This window comes from Vicugna pacos, chromosome 1 (genome assembly GCF_048564905.1).
Source record: "Vicugna pacos chromosome 1, VicPac4, whole genome shotgun sequence".
Classification (NCBI taxonomy): domain Eukaryota; kingdom Metazoa; phylum Chordata; class Mammalia; order Artiodactyla; family Camelidae; genus Vicugna; species Vicugna pacos.
The window spans coordinates 16,372,766-16,387,286 of record NC_132987.1 but is presented as its reverse complement, the minus strand read 5'-3'; the positions used below and the strand labels follow the sequence as shown (position 1 = coordinate 16,387,286).

The 14,521-nt window shown below is 35.6% G+C and overlaps 1 protein-coding gene and 1 long non-coding RNA gene across 3 annotated transcripts in view; one reads left to right on the top strand and one right to left on the bottom strand.

The window, feature by feature from the left end:
• Nucleotides 1–8,761, bottom strand: part of LOC140691959 (uncharacterized) — a 59,717-nt gene extending 50,956 nt beyond the window's left edge. Inside the window, exons 1-3 of one of the 2 annotated variants that reach the window (XR_012067571.1) lie at nucleotides 8,640–8,761; nucleotides 8,441–8,508; nucleotides 6,933–7,075 (exon numbers count right to left, since the gene is read on the bottom strand). This is a non-coding gene — a long non-coding RNA (uncharacterized lncRNA). Of the gene's footprint in view, nucleotides 1–6,932; nucleotides 7,076–8,440; nucleotides 8,509–8,639 lie in introns of those variants that run through there. The other variant, XR_012067579.1, reaches the window with a different exon arrangement.
• The window catches only part of STAG1 (STAG1 cohesin complex component), a 335,040-nt gene that overhangs the window by 227,848 nt on the left and 92,671 nt on the right, over nucleotides 1–14,521 (top strand). Inside the window, exon 10 of the mRNA XM_031678031.2 lies at nucleotides 4,185–4,308. Coding sequence (XP_031533891.1) covers nucleotides 4,185–4,308 — 124 coding nt within the window. The remainder of the gene's footprint in view (nucleotides 1–4,184; nucleotides 4,309–14,521) is intronic.

Sequence of the window (14,521 nt, the reverse complement as noted above, 5' to 3'; positions counted from 1 at the left end):
ATATTTTAAAAAACCTAGTAGGGTGGTATCAGCAGGCAAAGTATATTGGAGCTCCTGAACCCAAATAGCAAAAAAATCACCTAGTAGACAAGGACTGGGATGCCAGGAAGACAAGTTGTATCAAAACATTGATAGTGCATACAGAGAGGAACTGTGTTCAAAGAACATGAGCTTTTGAGAGTCTTATAAGTGAGACAAAAAGGCATTAGAAATTAGGCTTAGACATAGAAACGACTATAAAAAAAGATTTTGAACAAGGTTTTCCTACTGAAATAAAGCTAAGCCTTTATATTCTCTAGCCTTGGGATTAGCCATCTATAATCTCAATACCAATGGTAATGATAATACCAATGGTAATGAATGGATGATTGAGCTATGTATGATGCAGTTACCATACTTAGTAGTCACCGTAGTTTTAATCAGAATGCCATATCTATTCATTTTGTCCTTAACTTACTTCCCTGAAATTGTGCAATAAAAACCTTAGCCTAGGTTTGTTTTATGTTTTTGTTTTTAGGGTTGGGTTTTACAAGGGGAATGCAGCAGAGAATAAGTGTAATAGATCTCTGGGAGATGACTACTTGGTAGGACTGACAGAACTAAAATGATACGATTTGGGTGTTTTGTGGTGGTGGTTTGTTTTTAGAGGGGTGCTGTTTTATTTTGTTTTATTTTTGCTGTTATCATTTGTTTTTATTTGGACAGCCAGTGGAAGACAAAGTATATGAACTTGCAGTTGACGGAGGTGGAAATTTATATAAAATAGTAGAACAATATGAAGTGCTAGGCAAGGATGTGAAATACTATATGGAGAAATTTGTTAATCTAGGTGAAGATGCATGTTCCTTCTCACCCAGTAAATTTCACTCCTAGGTATAAAAGCAGTGTTTCACAGACTTTTGACCATGTCCTACATCAAATACACAGAAATTCCAAGAAAAAATATTTGCCTACTCCATGTGAAGCATTTTAGTGTTTTCTATCCTGAATACTTTTATGTTTTTGTTGCCACTCTTTAAATTTATTCCATAATGTGCTGATACACAGCGATGCACTGTTTGAAAAACAGTACCCTGGGGAAACTCTTACACATGTGCACAAGGAGACATATACGAGAATGTTCACAGCATTCACTGTTAATAAAAGCAAAAACCTGAAAACAACCTAAATGTCTACCAGTGAAAGAATGTATAAGTAATTTGTAGTTTATAGAAAGGAACACTGAACATCAGTTGAAGTTAATACATTGGAACTAGAGCTATATGAATCAGTATGTATAAATTGCAAAACATGGTTTGTGGAAAAAGCAAGTTGGAGAGGATACCTGCAAGATAATAAATGTATATAAACTTTCAAAATATGTAAAGCTATACATACGAAGTTAAAGCATAAAGATGCAGCTGTAAATGATAGTCATTGAAACAAGGATAGTCATTTACTCTTAGAGAGGAAGATGTATTAGTTAAGTGGTATATAGAAAGGTTCAACTCTAATATTTCTTTTTTTAACTGAGCAGTAGATACATATATATTCTTTATACTGTCTGTAACTTTTTTATGTCCGAAATTTTTCTTATTTAGAAAAAATGTCCTTGGGCCATTCACATTCAGTATTTTAAAGGTCAAGTAACATTCTTTCACAGATGTTGTAAAGCTGCTTTTTATATTGTATTATCTGTGAATGTCTAGATTGATGACAAAAGATGTAACAGTGAATGTTTATGGAAAATTTAGTAGGTATTACACATAATTCAAAGTATTTTATTTTTATTAAGTGAGTTTATTCTCACAGTAACTGTGAGCTCTAGATACAGTTAAGAGGAAAGTAACTTGCCTGACGCCACATAGCTAGAAAACAGCAGAGCCAGGATTTGAACTTAGGAGGTCTAACTCCATAGTCTGTATCATTAGCCTCTGTGCTGTACAATCTCTCCATGAGAAAAAGATACTTAAAAAAAAAAAAGTAGGATAACCAAAGACAGTAATTGATAGTATGGTTTTGAAAGAGAAAGTTTCTCACGTTTTTATTCTTTAAGCAATGACAGGGACTTAGAAGGAACTAAGATTTCTTACAGCAGAGAATTAAATATTAGAATGCCAGCTCCCATTTTATCACAAAAGAGAAGCTAAGAAAATCTCCTTGACGGATGATTGCCTTGTGGAAATTGGAGAATTAAAAATCACCTAAAATTTTAACTTATTCATGTATGATAAATCAGAAACTTAAGATTGATCTACAAGAGAAAGTTAGGATTTACCTTATTACAGAATTTTTTTAGCAGAGTTAATAATGTATGAAAAGGTAAGTTAAAGACATTAACATTGTATTTGTTCATAGTTCACAGATTTTAGAGCAGAAATAATCCCAGGAGGATTATAGTAGATGCTTATGGAGAGGTGAAAAGCCATATGGGCACCAAGCCAGAAACCTGACTTTTGGGGTTGGTTCTGCTACCAGTTCATAGTTTAGTCACCAAGATTGTTTCATTATGACTATATGTGAATTATTCTTTCCCCAGGGCAATTGCTTCAAGGTCTTTTTTTTTTAACATTTTTTATTGATTTATAATCATTTTACAATGTTGTGTCAAATTCCAGTGTAAAGCACAATTTTTCAGTCATTCATGGACATATACACACTCATTGTCACATTTTTTTCTCTGTGATTTATCATAACATTTTGTGTATATTTCCCTGTGCTATACAGTGTAATCTTGTTTATCTATTCTACAATTTTGAAATCCCAGTCTATCCCTTCCCACCCTCTACCCCCTCCCCCCGGTAACCACAAGTCTGTATTCTCTGTCCATGAGTCTATTTCTGTCCTGTATTTATGCTTTGTTTTTGTTTGTTTGTTTGTTTTTGTTTTTGTTTTTTAGATTCCACATATGAGCGATCTCATATGGTATTTTTCTTTCTCTTTCTGGCTTACTTCACTTAGAATGACATTCTCTAGGAGCATCCATGTTGCTGCAAATGGCATTATGTTGTCGGTTTTTATGGCTGAGTAGTATTCCATTGTATAAATATACCACATCTTCTTTATCCAGTCACCTGTTGATGGACATTTAGGCTGTTTCCATGTTTTGGCTATTGTAAATAGTGCTGCTATGAACATTGGGGTGCAGGTGTCATCCTGAAGTAGATTTCCTTCTGGGTACAAGCCCAGGAGTGGGATTCCTGGGTCATATGGTAAGTCTATTCCTAGTCTTTTGAGGAATCTCCACACTGTTTTCCACAGTGGCTGCACCAAACTGCATTCCCACCAGCAGTGTAGGAGGGTTCCCCTTTCTCCACAGCCTCTCCAGCATTTGTCATTTGTGGATTTTTGAATGACGGCCATTCTGACTGGTGTGAGGTGATACCTCATTGTAGTTTTGATTTGCATTTCTCTGATAATTAGTGATATTGAACATTTTTTCATGTGCTTTTTGATCATTTGTATGTCTTCCTTGGAGAATTGCTTGTTTAGGTCTTCTGCCCATTTTTGGATTGGGTTGTTAATTTTTTTCTTATTGAGTCGTATGAGCTGCTTATATATTCTGGAGATCAAGCCTTTGTCGGTTTCACTTGCAAAAATTTTCTCCCATTCCGTAGGTTTTCTTCTTGTTTTACTTCTGGTTTCCTTTGCTGTGCGATTTCTTCAAGGTCTTGGACATAACTGCTATACATTGTCAAATAATACAGGCTTCTACAGTTTTGCCTCATAGATACTAATGTGTGTCTTGTTCATAAAAATTCTTTTCTTGTAATTCTTTAGATGTGTACTAGCTTAGAATGAGTCACAGTTATTTAGAAAAACAATTTTTTAGTTCTACATTCTTCCATATTTGGATATGGGTACTCTGGTTTCCTCAGAAGTTTTAGCATATTTATTGATCTCATAATAATTGTGAGGCTTTCGGAAAGCTCCAAATGACATTTTCTAGTCCAATGAAAATAGAGCAGTTGAATCAAAATAAGATGATTTCCAGAAGCATTGTTTTCCAGCTTGGTATTGGTAGTTTTTATTTTTTAGAAGCCATGTAAAAAACAGAAGATAATTCACGTTGGAGACCTTTGAGAGTGCAGATATAAATATAATATTTTGACAATATTAATATGTATTGCTTGCTGCAAATCTGTATGAAGTACATTCTATTTCTGAATATTAATCAGAGGTTTGTCTATTTTTGACTCCTCTAGTGATGCTATTGCTGAGATTAGAGCCATTTGTATTGAAGAAATTGGAGTATGGATGAAAATGTATAGTGATGCCTTTCTAAATGACAGTTATCTAAAATACGTTGGCTGGACTCTTCATGACAGGGTAAGTTACTCTGTTCTAGGCTTTGATAGAAGATATGCTTGTCTTAATCTTAATACTAGTAATTAAGATGGCCATAGTTGGTTTTTCTCGAAAGTTGTAATAATATGGGAATTTAAGATGATACAGCTAAATACTCTTTACTTGTGGCCATGATGAAACTTAAGACATCAACCCATGTGCGAAGACCCTGTCTTACTTAGTTGTAATGGTCTTAGACCAAAATTGGCAATCTGGTACATCTAAATGTTAGGAGATTGTAGTATCCCAAGAAGTTAGTTATAATCTTTTCCTAGTTTGGAATCAAAAGAGATTCCTTGTTTCTCTTAATATATTAAAAGTAAACTTTTTTGTTTTAAATTCTCTAAGGTCATATGACAGTAGAGTGTTTTGTAAGAGTTTTGTTGGATTCTAGGATATTTGATCTGAAAATCTGTTTACACTTCCATCCTCTTAGAAAAGGCTCTTACTTTAAAAGGAAGTATACATTATCGAGTCCTGAATATGTAATCCTTAAAATAACCAAGGATAGGAATGATAACATACTGGAATTTTTATATTGAATGACGCAACATTCTATACTTGAATTACCAGATGTTCACACACACAAAAAGAAATCTTACAACAATTTCTTTTGGGTTGTTATATTCCATTATTTGAATTGTTAAAAGAATTGTAGCTATTAGAAGACATTTTATCTTTCTAAATGCAATTATATTTTTAAGACTTTTAAGGTAGTTTTGGTCTAAGACTTATTTTCTATATGTTACCATTATCAGCCTGTAGAGCATTTACTTTTTAAATAGCAGTAGGCTAAGTATTATCAAAGATGTTTAGATAACTACACAATCACATAAGTTATAATAAGGTCCTAAGGGAATTTTACAGGCCATTTTTACTATAAGAGAGTGTTCAGAGTGTAGGAGGATCATCACAAGTTGTTTGATCAACTTCGCAATTACTCATTTTTAATTGATAATTAAAGGAGGTTCCTATTTCCCACCTCATTTGAAGGCAAATCAAGTTAGCATGTACGTAGTGAATTTTTTCCTGAATATTTATCTTCCCTAGCAATTCATAACCTTTTCTCTACACTAATAAATCCCAAGCTTGATACTGTTTTCTTTCTCTAATCCTCTAGCCTTTACATCTAGCCTCATCTCAGATATGTCCAATTATATTTTACTACAGTATAAAAGAATGTAGAATTTTACCTTGTGCCCTCGTGCATGTGAATACACACTACTAAATCCAACAAGGCAAACTTCTTGGTAGGAATAAGTTTAAAGTCCTTCATTTTTATTCCCGACCACTACCATATCAGTTTTCCTCCTCTCCCCACCTCCCTAATAGAGTATTCTACTAAATTTAAATAAGAAAAACAATTACCAGTTTTAATGGAACTTATGTATGTCCACAAATTCTGGAAAAACACTGATTTGATGTGGCTTGCCAGAAAACAAACAACCATAATTTAAAAATAAGTCACTAAACTGTGTGTTTGTTGAAATCCTCTGTCCAGATAAAGGAGATAGATTTCTCTTGTATGTTGTTGATAAAATGATTTAAGGAGTACTGTTTTCATTAGAATAATTTTATAAATCTCTCCTATCACCTCCAATTACTTTATGTAGAAAAGGCTGTAAGTATTAAATGTTTCTTTCTAAACTTTCTTTTTTGTCATTCCCACTCTAATCATCTTGTACTTTTTTCCTCTGAGGACGAGAGTAATTTCCTTTCTTTCCTTTTAATCATGTAGTTGAAACTGTTCATTGTATAGGCTGTGGACTCTGTCTTCATACTCATCCTGTGCCTTTTCAAATAATAAAACTTATGTCTTTTTTTAATATTACATTTTAATTATCAATTTCATTTTTCCAGCTTTACTGAGATATAATTGACATTTAATATTATATTAAGATGTACAGTATAATGATTTAATATTCTTTTTGTCTTGATTTTAGATTATTAGAAGTTATAACCTAGTCTACCCTCCTAAAAATAAGAAACTTTTTTTAATATTGCCAATTTGTGTAAGTTTTAAAGTATAAGTTTTTGGTCTCTAGAAAGGCAAACAGTCTCGAACAACTAAAGGAGTTATTAGAAATTCAGTTTCTAAATTTCTACTCATCAGTTTTAACTGACATTGAGGGTGAAACAGAATATGTCTAATTTAAATATAGCTTTAGTAATCTCTATACATGGGCCAAGTATCTTAATCCCTTTTGGTGTTTATGCTCATGACACCGGATTACCTTCCTCTGTCCTTTCCAGTTTGTAAATATGACTCTACTGTTTTTGCTTTTAGCTTACGTGTACAGTTCTACTTTCTTGCATATGCTTGATTCCTTATATCACAGTCTCTGCAGTGCTTGCAAGGGATTTATTTTCAGTCAGTCCATCCCGTTTCCTTATCTTTATGTTCACTCATCCCACACTCTGTTTCTCTTAAGTTCACCAAAAACCTTCTTTTAGATCTGTTGCCTGACATATACAGAAGTAGAAGTTTGAACACTTATGCCCACTGCATATTGATTACCAAGGAAAACATAACACATTCAAGCACTGGATGGAACAATGCTTTACTCACATGGAGAAGGGACAGAGCAATATCAACTTCAGTAGTGTCAGTCTCCCATGGTCCAGTAGTCAACACAGAGCAGTTGCCCTGCATGTACTCATCTTGTGCCACAGAACTAAGAACCTTATTCCTTCCTCTCAGGGAACAGATTTAGTAGAGGGGTTGGCCAGGTGCTGTATGATGCACACCCTTAAGCAGAACAAAGAAGACTCATTGAGTCTAAAACAGGAATGATACTTCCATACAAGGTGATAAACCCAGCACAGGCCATGACAACTCTTATCCCTTGATAAGAAAATGCTCCAGGCCAAAGGCCTTTTCTTATGCAGCCCAGTAATGGTCAAAAGACTGAATACAGGAGACTACCTTTCCTAACTATGCCTCACTCCTACTCAGCCACTGACATGGCAGATAAAGCATATCAGTTAGTCCTTTGCAAAATCATGCTACTTTAAAAAAAAATGACTCAATGAAGAAATCCAAGAGGAAATCAAAAAATACCTCAAGATGAATGAAAATGAAAATACGTGTAGCCAGAATCTATTTGATGCAGCAAAGCAGCTCTCAGAGAGAAGTTAATAGCAATACAGGCCTACCTCAAGAAACAAGAAAAATAACAAGTAATCAGTCTTACCTGCCAGCTAAAGGAATTACAACAAGGCCCAAAGTCAGTAGGAGGAAGGAAATAATAAAAATCACAAAGAAAATATATATAAAACAGAGACCAAAAAAATAATAATAATAGAAAAGGTAAATGAAGCCAAGATCTGGGTTTTTGCGAGAATAAAAAAAATTGATAAGCCTTTAGCCATGCTCATTAAGAAGAAAAGAGAGAGGCCCACATAAACAGAATAAGAAATGAAAGAGTATTGGCTGAGGAGTCAGTGGGGTGAAGCTACCATCTGTGAGATTATGACTGGACACCTCTAAGTCAGAATTGCACCCAGGTTATGTTACATTGGCCTCAGATAGGATATTGGCCTCAAATAGCTGGTCTTGCACCATTCTTGCCCGTGGGTTGCCATGCATGTCCTGCCAGTGTCGAGACCAGGGTTCTATGTGGAGAGCCCTTAGTCCTGGGACACCAGGTGCAGCCAGAAAGGCTGCTGCCCCCTCACCCATCATGCATTTGTGGGGAACCTGGTGCTAAATCAGTCATAAACCAGCTCCTTCAGAGGTCAAGGTTTTGTACATAGCAGAGTAGCTCCCTCGTTGTGATCTATTGAAAGTCAGCCCTTGACAGAAAGAAAGAAAGAAAAAAAAGAAAACAGAAAAGGGAAATGAAAGAGGAGTAATTACAACTAATATCACAGAGATACAAAAATATCTTAAGAGAATAGTATAAACCCTTACATGCGAACAAAATGGACAACCTAGGAAAAATGGGTAAAGTTCTAGAAAGTCTTCCAGTTGAATCAGGAAGAAATAGACAATCGGGAAAGACCAGTCATTGCTAGTAAAATTCAATTAGTAATCAAAAAACTGTCAGCAAATAAATGTCTAGGACCCATGGCTTCATAGGGGAATTCTACCAAACAAATAAAGATTACTTACCCTTCTTACACTGCTCGAAAAAATTGAGGCAAAAACTCCCAAATTCATTCTATGAGCCCATCATTACCCTGATAATCAGACAAAAGACATTACAAAAAAGGAAAATTGCAAACCAATATCTCTGATGAATACAGATGCAGAAATCCTCAACAAAATATTAGCAAACCAAATTCAACAACTTATAAAAAGTATCACATACCATGATCAACTGGGATTTATTACAGGGACACAAGGATGGTTCAATATCTGCACATTAGTCAATGTGATACACCATATTAACAAAAGGAAGAATATAATAACATGATAATTTCAATAGACAGAGAAAAAGCATGTAACAAAATTCAACATCCATTCCTGATAAAAACTCTCATCAAAGTTGATGCTGAGGAAACATATGTTCACATAATAAAGGCCATTTATGACAAAACCATAGCTGACGTCATACTCAGTGGTGAAAAACTGAGAACTTTTCCTCTAAAATCAGCAGCAAGACAAGAATGTCTACTCTTGCCCCTTTTACTTAATGTGGTATTGGAAATCCTAGCCAAAGCACTCAAACAAGGGGGAAAAAAAGGCATCTAATTGGAAAAGAAATAAAACTGTTACTATTTACAGAAGATAAGATACTATATATAAAAAAAACCCTAAGATCTCCACCAAAATACTATTAGAACTAATGAATGAATCCAGTAAAGTTACGGGACACAAGATTAATATACAGAAACCTTTTGCCTCTCTATGTACTAGTAATGAAGTATCAGGAAGAAAAAGGAAGAAAACAATTCCATTTAAAACTGCATCAAAAAGAATACAATACTTAGGAATAAACTTTAGTTAGCAAGGAGATAAAAGACCTATACTCCAAAAATTATAAAACATTGATGAAGGAAATTGTAGATGATACAAAGAAAGATATTCTGTGTTCTTGGATTTGGAAGAATTAATATTATTAAAATGTCCATACTACCCAAAGCAATCTACAGGTTTAGTGCAATTCCTATCATAAAAAAAACCCATGACATTTTTCACATAACTAGAACAAATAATCCTAAGATGTATGTGGAACCACTAAAGACCCTGAATAGTCAAAGCAATCTTTAGAAAAAAAGAACAAAGCTGAAAGTATCATGCTCCTTGACTTTAGACTAGGCTACGAAGCTAGAGCAATCAAAGTAGTATGGTACTGGCACAAAAACAGATACATAGATCAGTGGAACTGAATAGACAGCCCAGAAATAAACCCATGCACATATAGTCAATTAGTCTACAACCAAAGCAAGCATGTACAGTGGGAAGGAGACAGTCTCTTCCATAAGTGGTGTTGGGAAAACTGTACAGCTAAATGTAAATGAATGAAATTAGAATGCTTCCTCATACCATATACAAAAATAAAATCAAAATGGGTCAAAGACCCAAATGTAAGAACAGAAACCATAAAACTCATAGAAGGAAACACAGGCAGAACAGTCTTTGACATAAATCATAGCAATATTTTTTGATCTATCTCCTAAGGCAAAGGAAACAAAAGCAAAAATCAACAAATGGGACCTGATTAAACTTAAAAGCTTTTTCACAGCAAAGGAAATCATCAACAAAATGAAAAGATAGACTACTGAATGGTAGAAAATATTTGCAAACTACCTATCTAATAAGGGGTTAATACTCAAAATATATTAACAGCTCATACAGCTCAATATCAAAAAAACAAATAATCTGATTTTAAAATGAGCAGAAGACCTGAATAAACATTTTTCCAAAGAAGTCTTACAGATGGCAGATAGGCTCATGAAAAGAAGCTCAGCATTGCTAAACATCAGGGAAATGCAGATCAAAACTACAATGAGATATCACTCCACACCTGTCTGAATGGCTGTCATCAAAAACACCAAAGATAACAAATATTGTCAAGGATGTGAAGGAAAGGGAATCCTCATACACTGTTGGTGGGAATGTAAATTGATGCAGCCACTGTGGAGAACAGTATGGTGTTTCCTCAAAAACATAAAAACAGAATACAATATGATCCAGCAATTCTACTCCTCAGTATATGTCCAAAGAAAACGAAAACTAATTTGAAAAGATAAGTGCACTCCAGTGTTCATAGCAGCATTATTTACAATAGCCAAAGTATGGAAGCAACCTAAGTGTTCAAGAGATGAGTGGATAAAGTATGTATACATATATATATGAGTGTATATATACATATGAGCGTGCACACACACACACACACTGGAATACTACTCAGATATTAAAAAAAATGATAAAATGTTGCCTTTTACAACAACATAGATGGACCTGCTGGAGGGTAATATACTTAGAGAAATAAATCAGAGAAAAACAAGTATTGTATGTTATCACCTATATATCTAAGAAATGAAATGAATGAGATATAACCAACAGACTTAGAACATCCTTCTAACTAATGGTTACCTTTAGGGAGCAGGAGTAGGGAGGGGCCGGAGGTGGTAGGGGATCAAGAGGTACAAACTACTATGTATAAAATAAATAAGCTAAAGGGTTATAGTATACAACACAGAATATAGCCAATATTTTATAACTTTAAAGTATAAATCTGAAAATACTGAGTCAGTATTTTGTACACTTGAAACTAATATTGTAAACCAACTATACTTCAATAAAAAATTAAAACAAAAATAAGGAATTCCTTTGCCATGACTATTCACATGACATATGTTTTTTCCTTCCCATGGAGGAAGCTGCTGCCATAGTTATTTTCCTCATACAGGGAATTCATTAATAGTCCAGTTTTTTCGTTGCCATTTGCCTGACCAGATGTCTAGGTCATTGGCAACAGCTCATGAGTTGGTGAAAAATGTATCAAGAAATGGCAGTAGGAGTGGTCTGCATTGCCATCACCACATCGGAGAGCTTGGTCTGTCGGAATGCCCATATCTGATAAGTCGAAAGACGGCCAACCATTGGCCAGGTGGTGGCTGTGGCCCAGCAGACCTCATCTGCCTTTGGTTTCACTGAGCTGTCAGTAAACTGTGCTATACTGCCAGCAGGCTCATCTTTGAATCTTGGGCCCCAGTTTCCATTTCGTGATGAAGTATATTGAGCCTTTCCAATTTTATCAGTAGGCTTTGTAATTACCAAAGTGAAAATAGACAGTTCAGGCTGCAGTATCATTACATGTGGCACCCTGGCCATAACATGCTTCATTTTCTCCAGTGCCTAATTGTAAGGAAATACCATTCAAAAACGTTGGGCTGGGTCACAGCTTCTGGAAGTTTGCGTATCCAGAATCCAAAAACCCAGTGCACCACAGTGGCAGTTTCCTTCTGCCACAGACTCCAGTTTGTGTGTGTGTGTGTTGGTGGGGGGGTTGCAGAAACCTGCAGTCCTTTTAGGCTTGAGAGCTACACAACAGTTCTTGTAGTTCTTAATATGTTTTTGAAAATAATTTTGCAAAAATGTTGATAAATATGCCCAGCCCCCCCAAATTATTTTCTTCTTCTATGTTTCTTTCTGTTTTCATATTTTAAATATTCTAACAAAAATATTAATCAACTATGGGTTAGACAATGTGTTAAATAGCGTTCAAGTTTGAATAAGATCTTGTGTAATAGGATGACAACAAAGCATTTAGGTCCTATAATAGAAGTAACTTCAGAGTATAGCAGAACCCCAAAATAGAGAAATTGCAAAAAGGCAACTGGAGTTCTCATGTAAGTTATTGTTAGATGTTATTGCTAAGTTACTGTAATGTAAGCAGGCCATGTTATAGGTGAAGAACCATGATTTGGCGGACATCACTGGACAAAGTGAAAATAAAAGTCTATTAATGTCTTTCTTCTACTTATAATTTGCTATGTGAATTTGGATGGATGGAGTAATTTAATCTTGTGGCCTTAATTTCAAATGTAGAGTTAGACGTAAGGAAATTTCTTATATGCTATGTTAGATCTGGGGTTATGATTTTACCTTGGGTCAGCTGTCTTTAGTCTTTTGCTTATCTGTTGTTGATAATCTTGTGATTATAGATATATATAGATATAGATATATAGAGATGTAGATATAGATATAGATATAGATATATTACAGAGTAGTTTTGTTGGCTTTCCACCTGTCTTGCCTTCAGGAAGACCATGTCTTATTGGCCATCTTACCGAGATTCCAGTTGACTGCTCTTCAACGTTGCTGCCCATTACAATTATATGCCCCCCTTACATCTGATAGTTAAGTGATACTACCTTGTTTCTGCTGTTCTGTGATCTCATCATCTCCATTGCTGCTGGAAGCTAAATTCTGTTTGAGTATCTCCTCTTGCCATCTCTACCCTGCAGAAAACAGCCGTTATGGAGCTTCTCAGTAATGCTTTTGCCTCCGTTTTGTCTTTTCCTTATTGCCTTGATAAACAGTATTCTCTGGGTCCTCCTGAGGAACATACTTAACTAGTAGGTCTTCTGAGCTTATACAGCACATCTTTTCTGGCTACTAGCATTGTCCTTAAGGCACTTGCTTCACTTGAGGTTTCTATATTTTTAGCAGGGATAGGGAGGAAGCATGTTATCCTCTAACAAGGAGACATGAAACTTATTAGCAGGCCCACGTGTTCTTGGGAAACGTGGCATTCAAAGTTCTCAGCTACATCCACCCAGTTACTCTTTGGATTTGTACTTCTTTCCAATATGATCCTGATTTTGGCATAGACTGGGATGCAAAGTCTCTTAAATTCTGCCACCCTTAAAATTGAGTTCTAGACTTGGTCTTGAATATGATCAGATCTTTATCTGCAGGAAATAAAAGTCTCTTTAAATGTTGCCAAAGAGGTAACAAACACTTCATTTAAACTAGTAATTAGCTTGTCATTTTCTTTCTTTAGCATCTCAGTGACAGCCACCCAATTCCAAAGTCCTTAGAGTCCCTGGCTCCCTCAAATGCTTGGCATATTGTACATACTAAGTGCACATCCCCTTTCACCCACAGGTGAATGAGCAAAATGACTGCTATTCTATGTCAGAGACTACCATTAACTTCACCTACCACTAGTAATTGGGTCCTTCCTCATAGTAGTCCATCCTTCAAGTGATCCAACCTTGGAACCCATCACTGAAGTCGACTTCCTAGGACCACTCTTGAAACCAGCTGTTTAGGTTCACATTCCCTAGAAGCCAAGTCTTAATCAGAGATTTTTGTGCTAGTGATACACTGAGGTTGTACTCAGAAGAATCCTGTAAGAAAGTGAGAAAATAGGATAAAGCAAGAAACACACTAACAGAAATGTGGTTTCAGGAGAAGTTTTGTCAACATCATTTCAAAAGGAGCTTTGCAGAGTAAATTGCTCCTCAGAGGTTGTCCTGCCCTGAGGCAAGGAGATTGGGCTTTTTATCCTCCTAAATCATTCCCCACTGGCTATGAGCTTCATCCTGGAGGAAAGAAAGGATGTGGAGAGGAGTGGCAAGGTGGAGCATAGGAATCTTTGTGCCAGGTGGTTATTTTCAGCCATGGTCGGTTATTTTCAGCCATGGTCAGTGCTCCGGAGAAAGATCCAGATAGGAGCCATTAGCAGTCAGTATGGGAGCAAGTGGGAAAGATTAGCCTTGTCAATTAGGATTTGTAATCTGGGGAAGGGGCATCAACAGCATGTGCCAGTTACCCATTATGTGCTAGAGACTTTACCAACAAGCATTATCTCATTCAGTGGTATGCTAGAGCTACCTTGAATCAGCTTTCAGGAGAGTGGTTATGCACATCCCTTCACATGTATGAGTTCACCATCATTGGTAGCTTGAAATTGGCCAAGGAGGGTGTATTTACATCACAGAAATCTGGAAAAGCAACAGTTCAGGGCCCCCCCAAGTTAGTTAAAACTTTTACCAGCATACCCCTGCATTTAAACCTTAGAACAACCTTATGAAGTTGGTATCACTATTTTATAAATGAGTAAACTTGAGTATCAGAGTGATTGATATCTTGCCATCTCTCATGTAGCTAGTAAGGTATAGAACTGGAAATAAAATCTAGTTTTGTCTGAATCCACAATTTGGATTCCTGCTGTTAAAGCACATTACTTCATTTTGAACATAGAAACTTCATTTTCTTTTGAATTATTTGAGA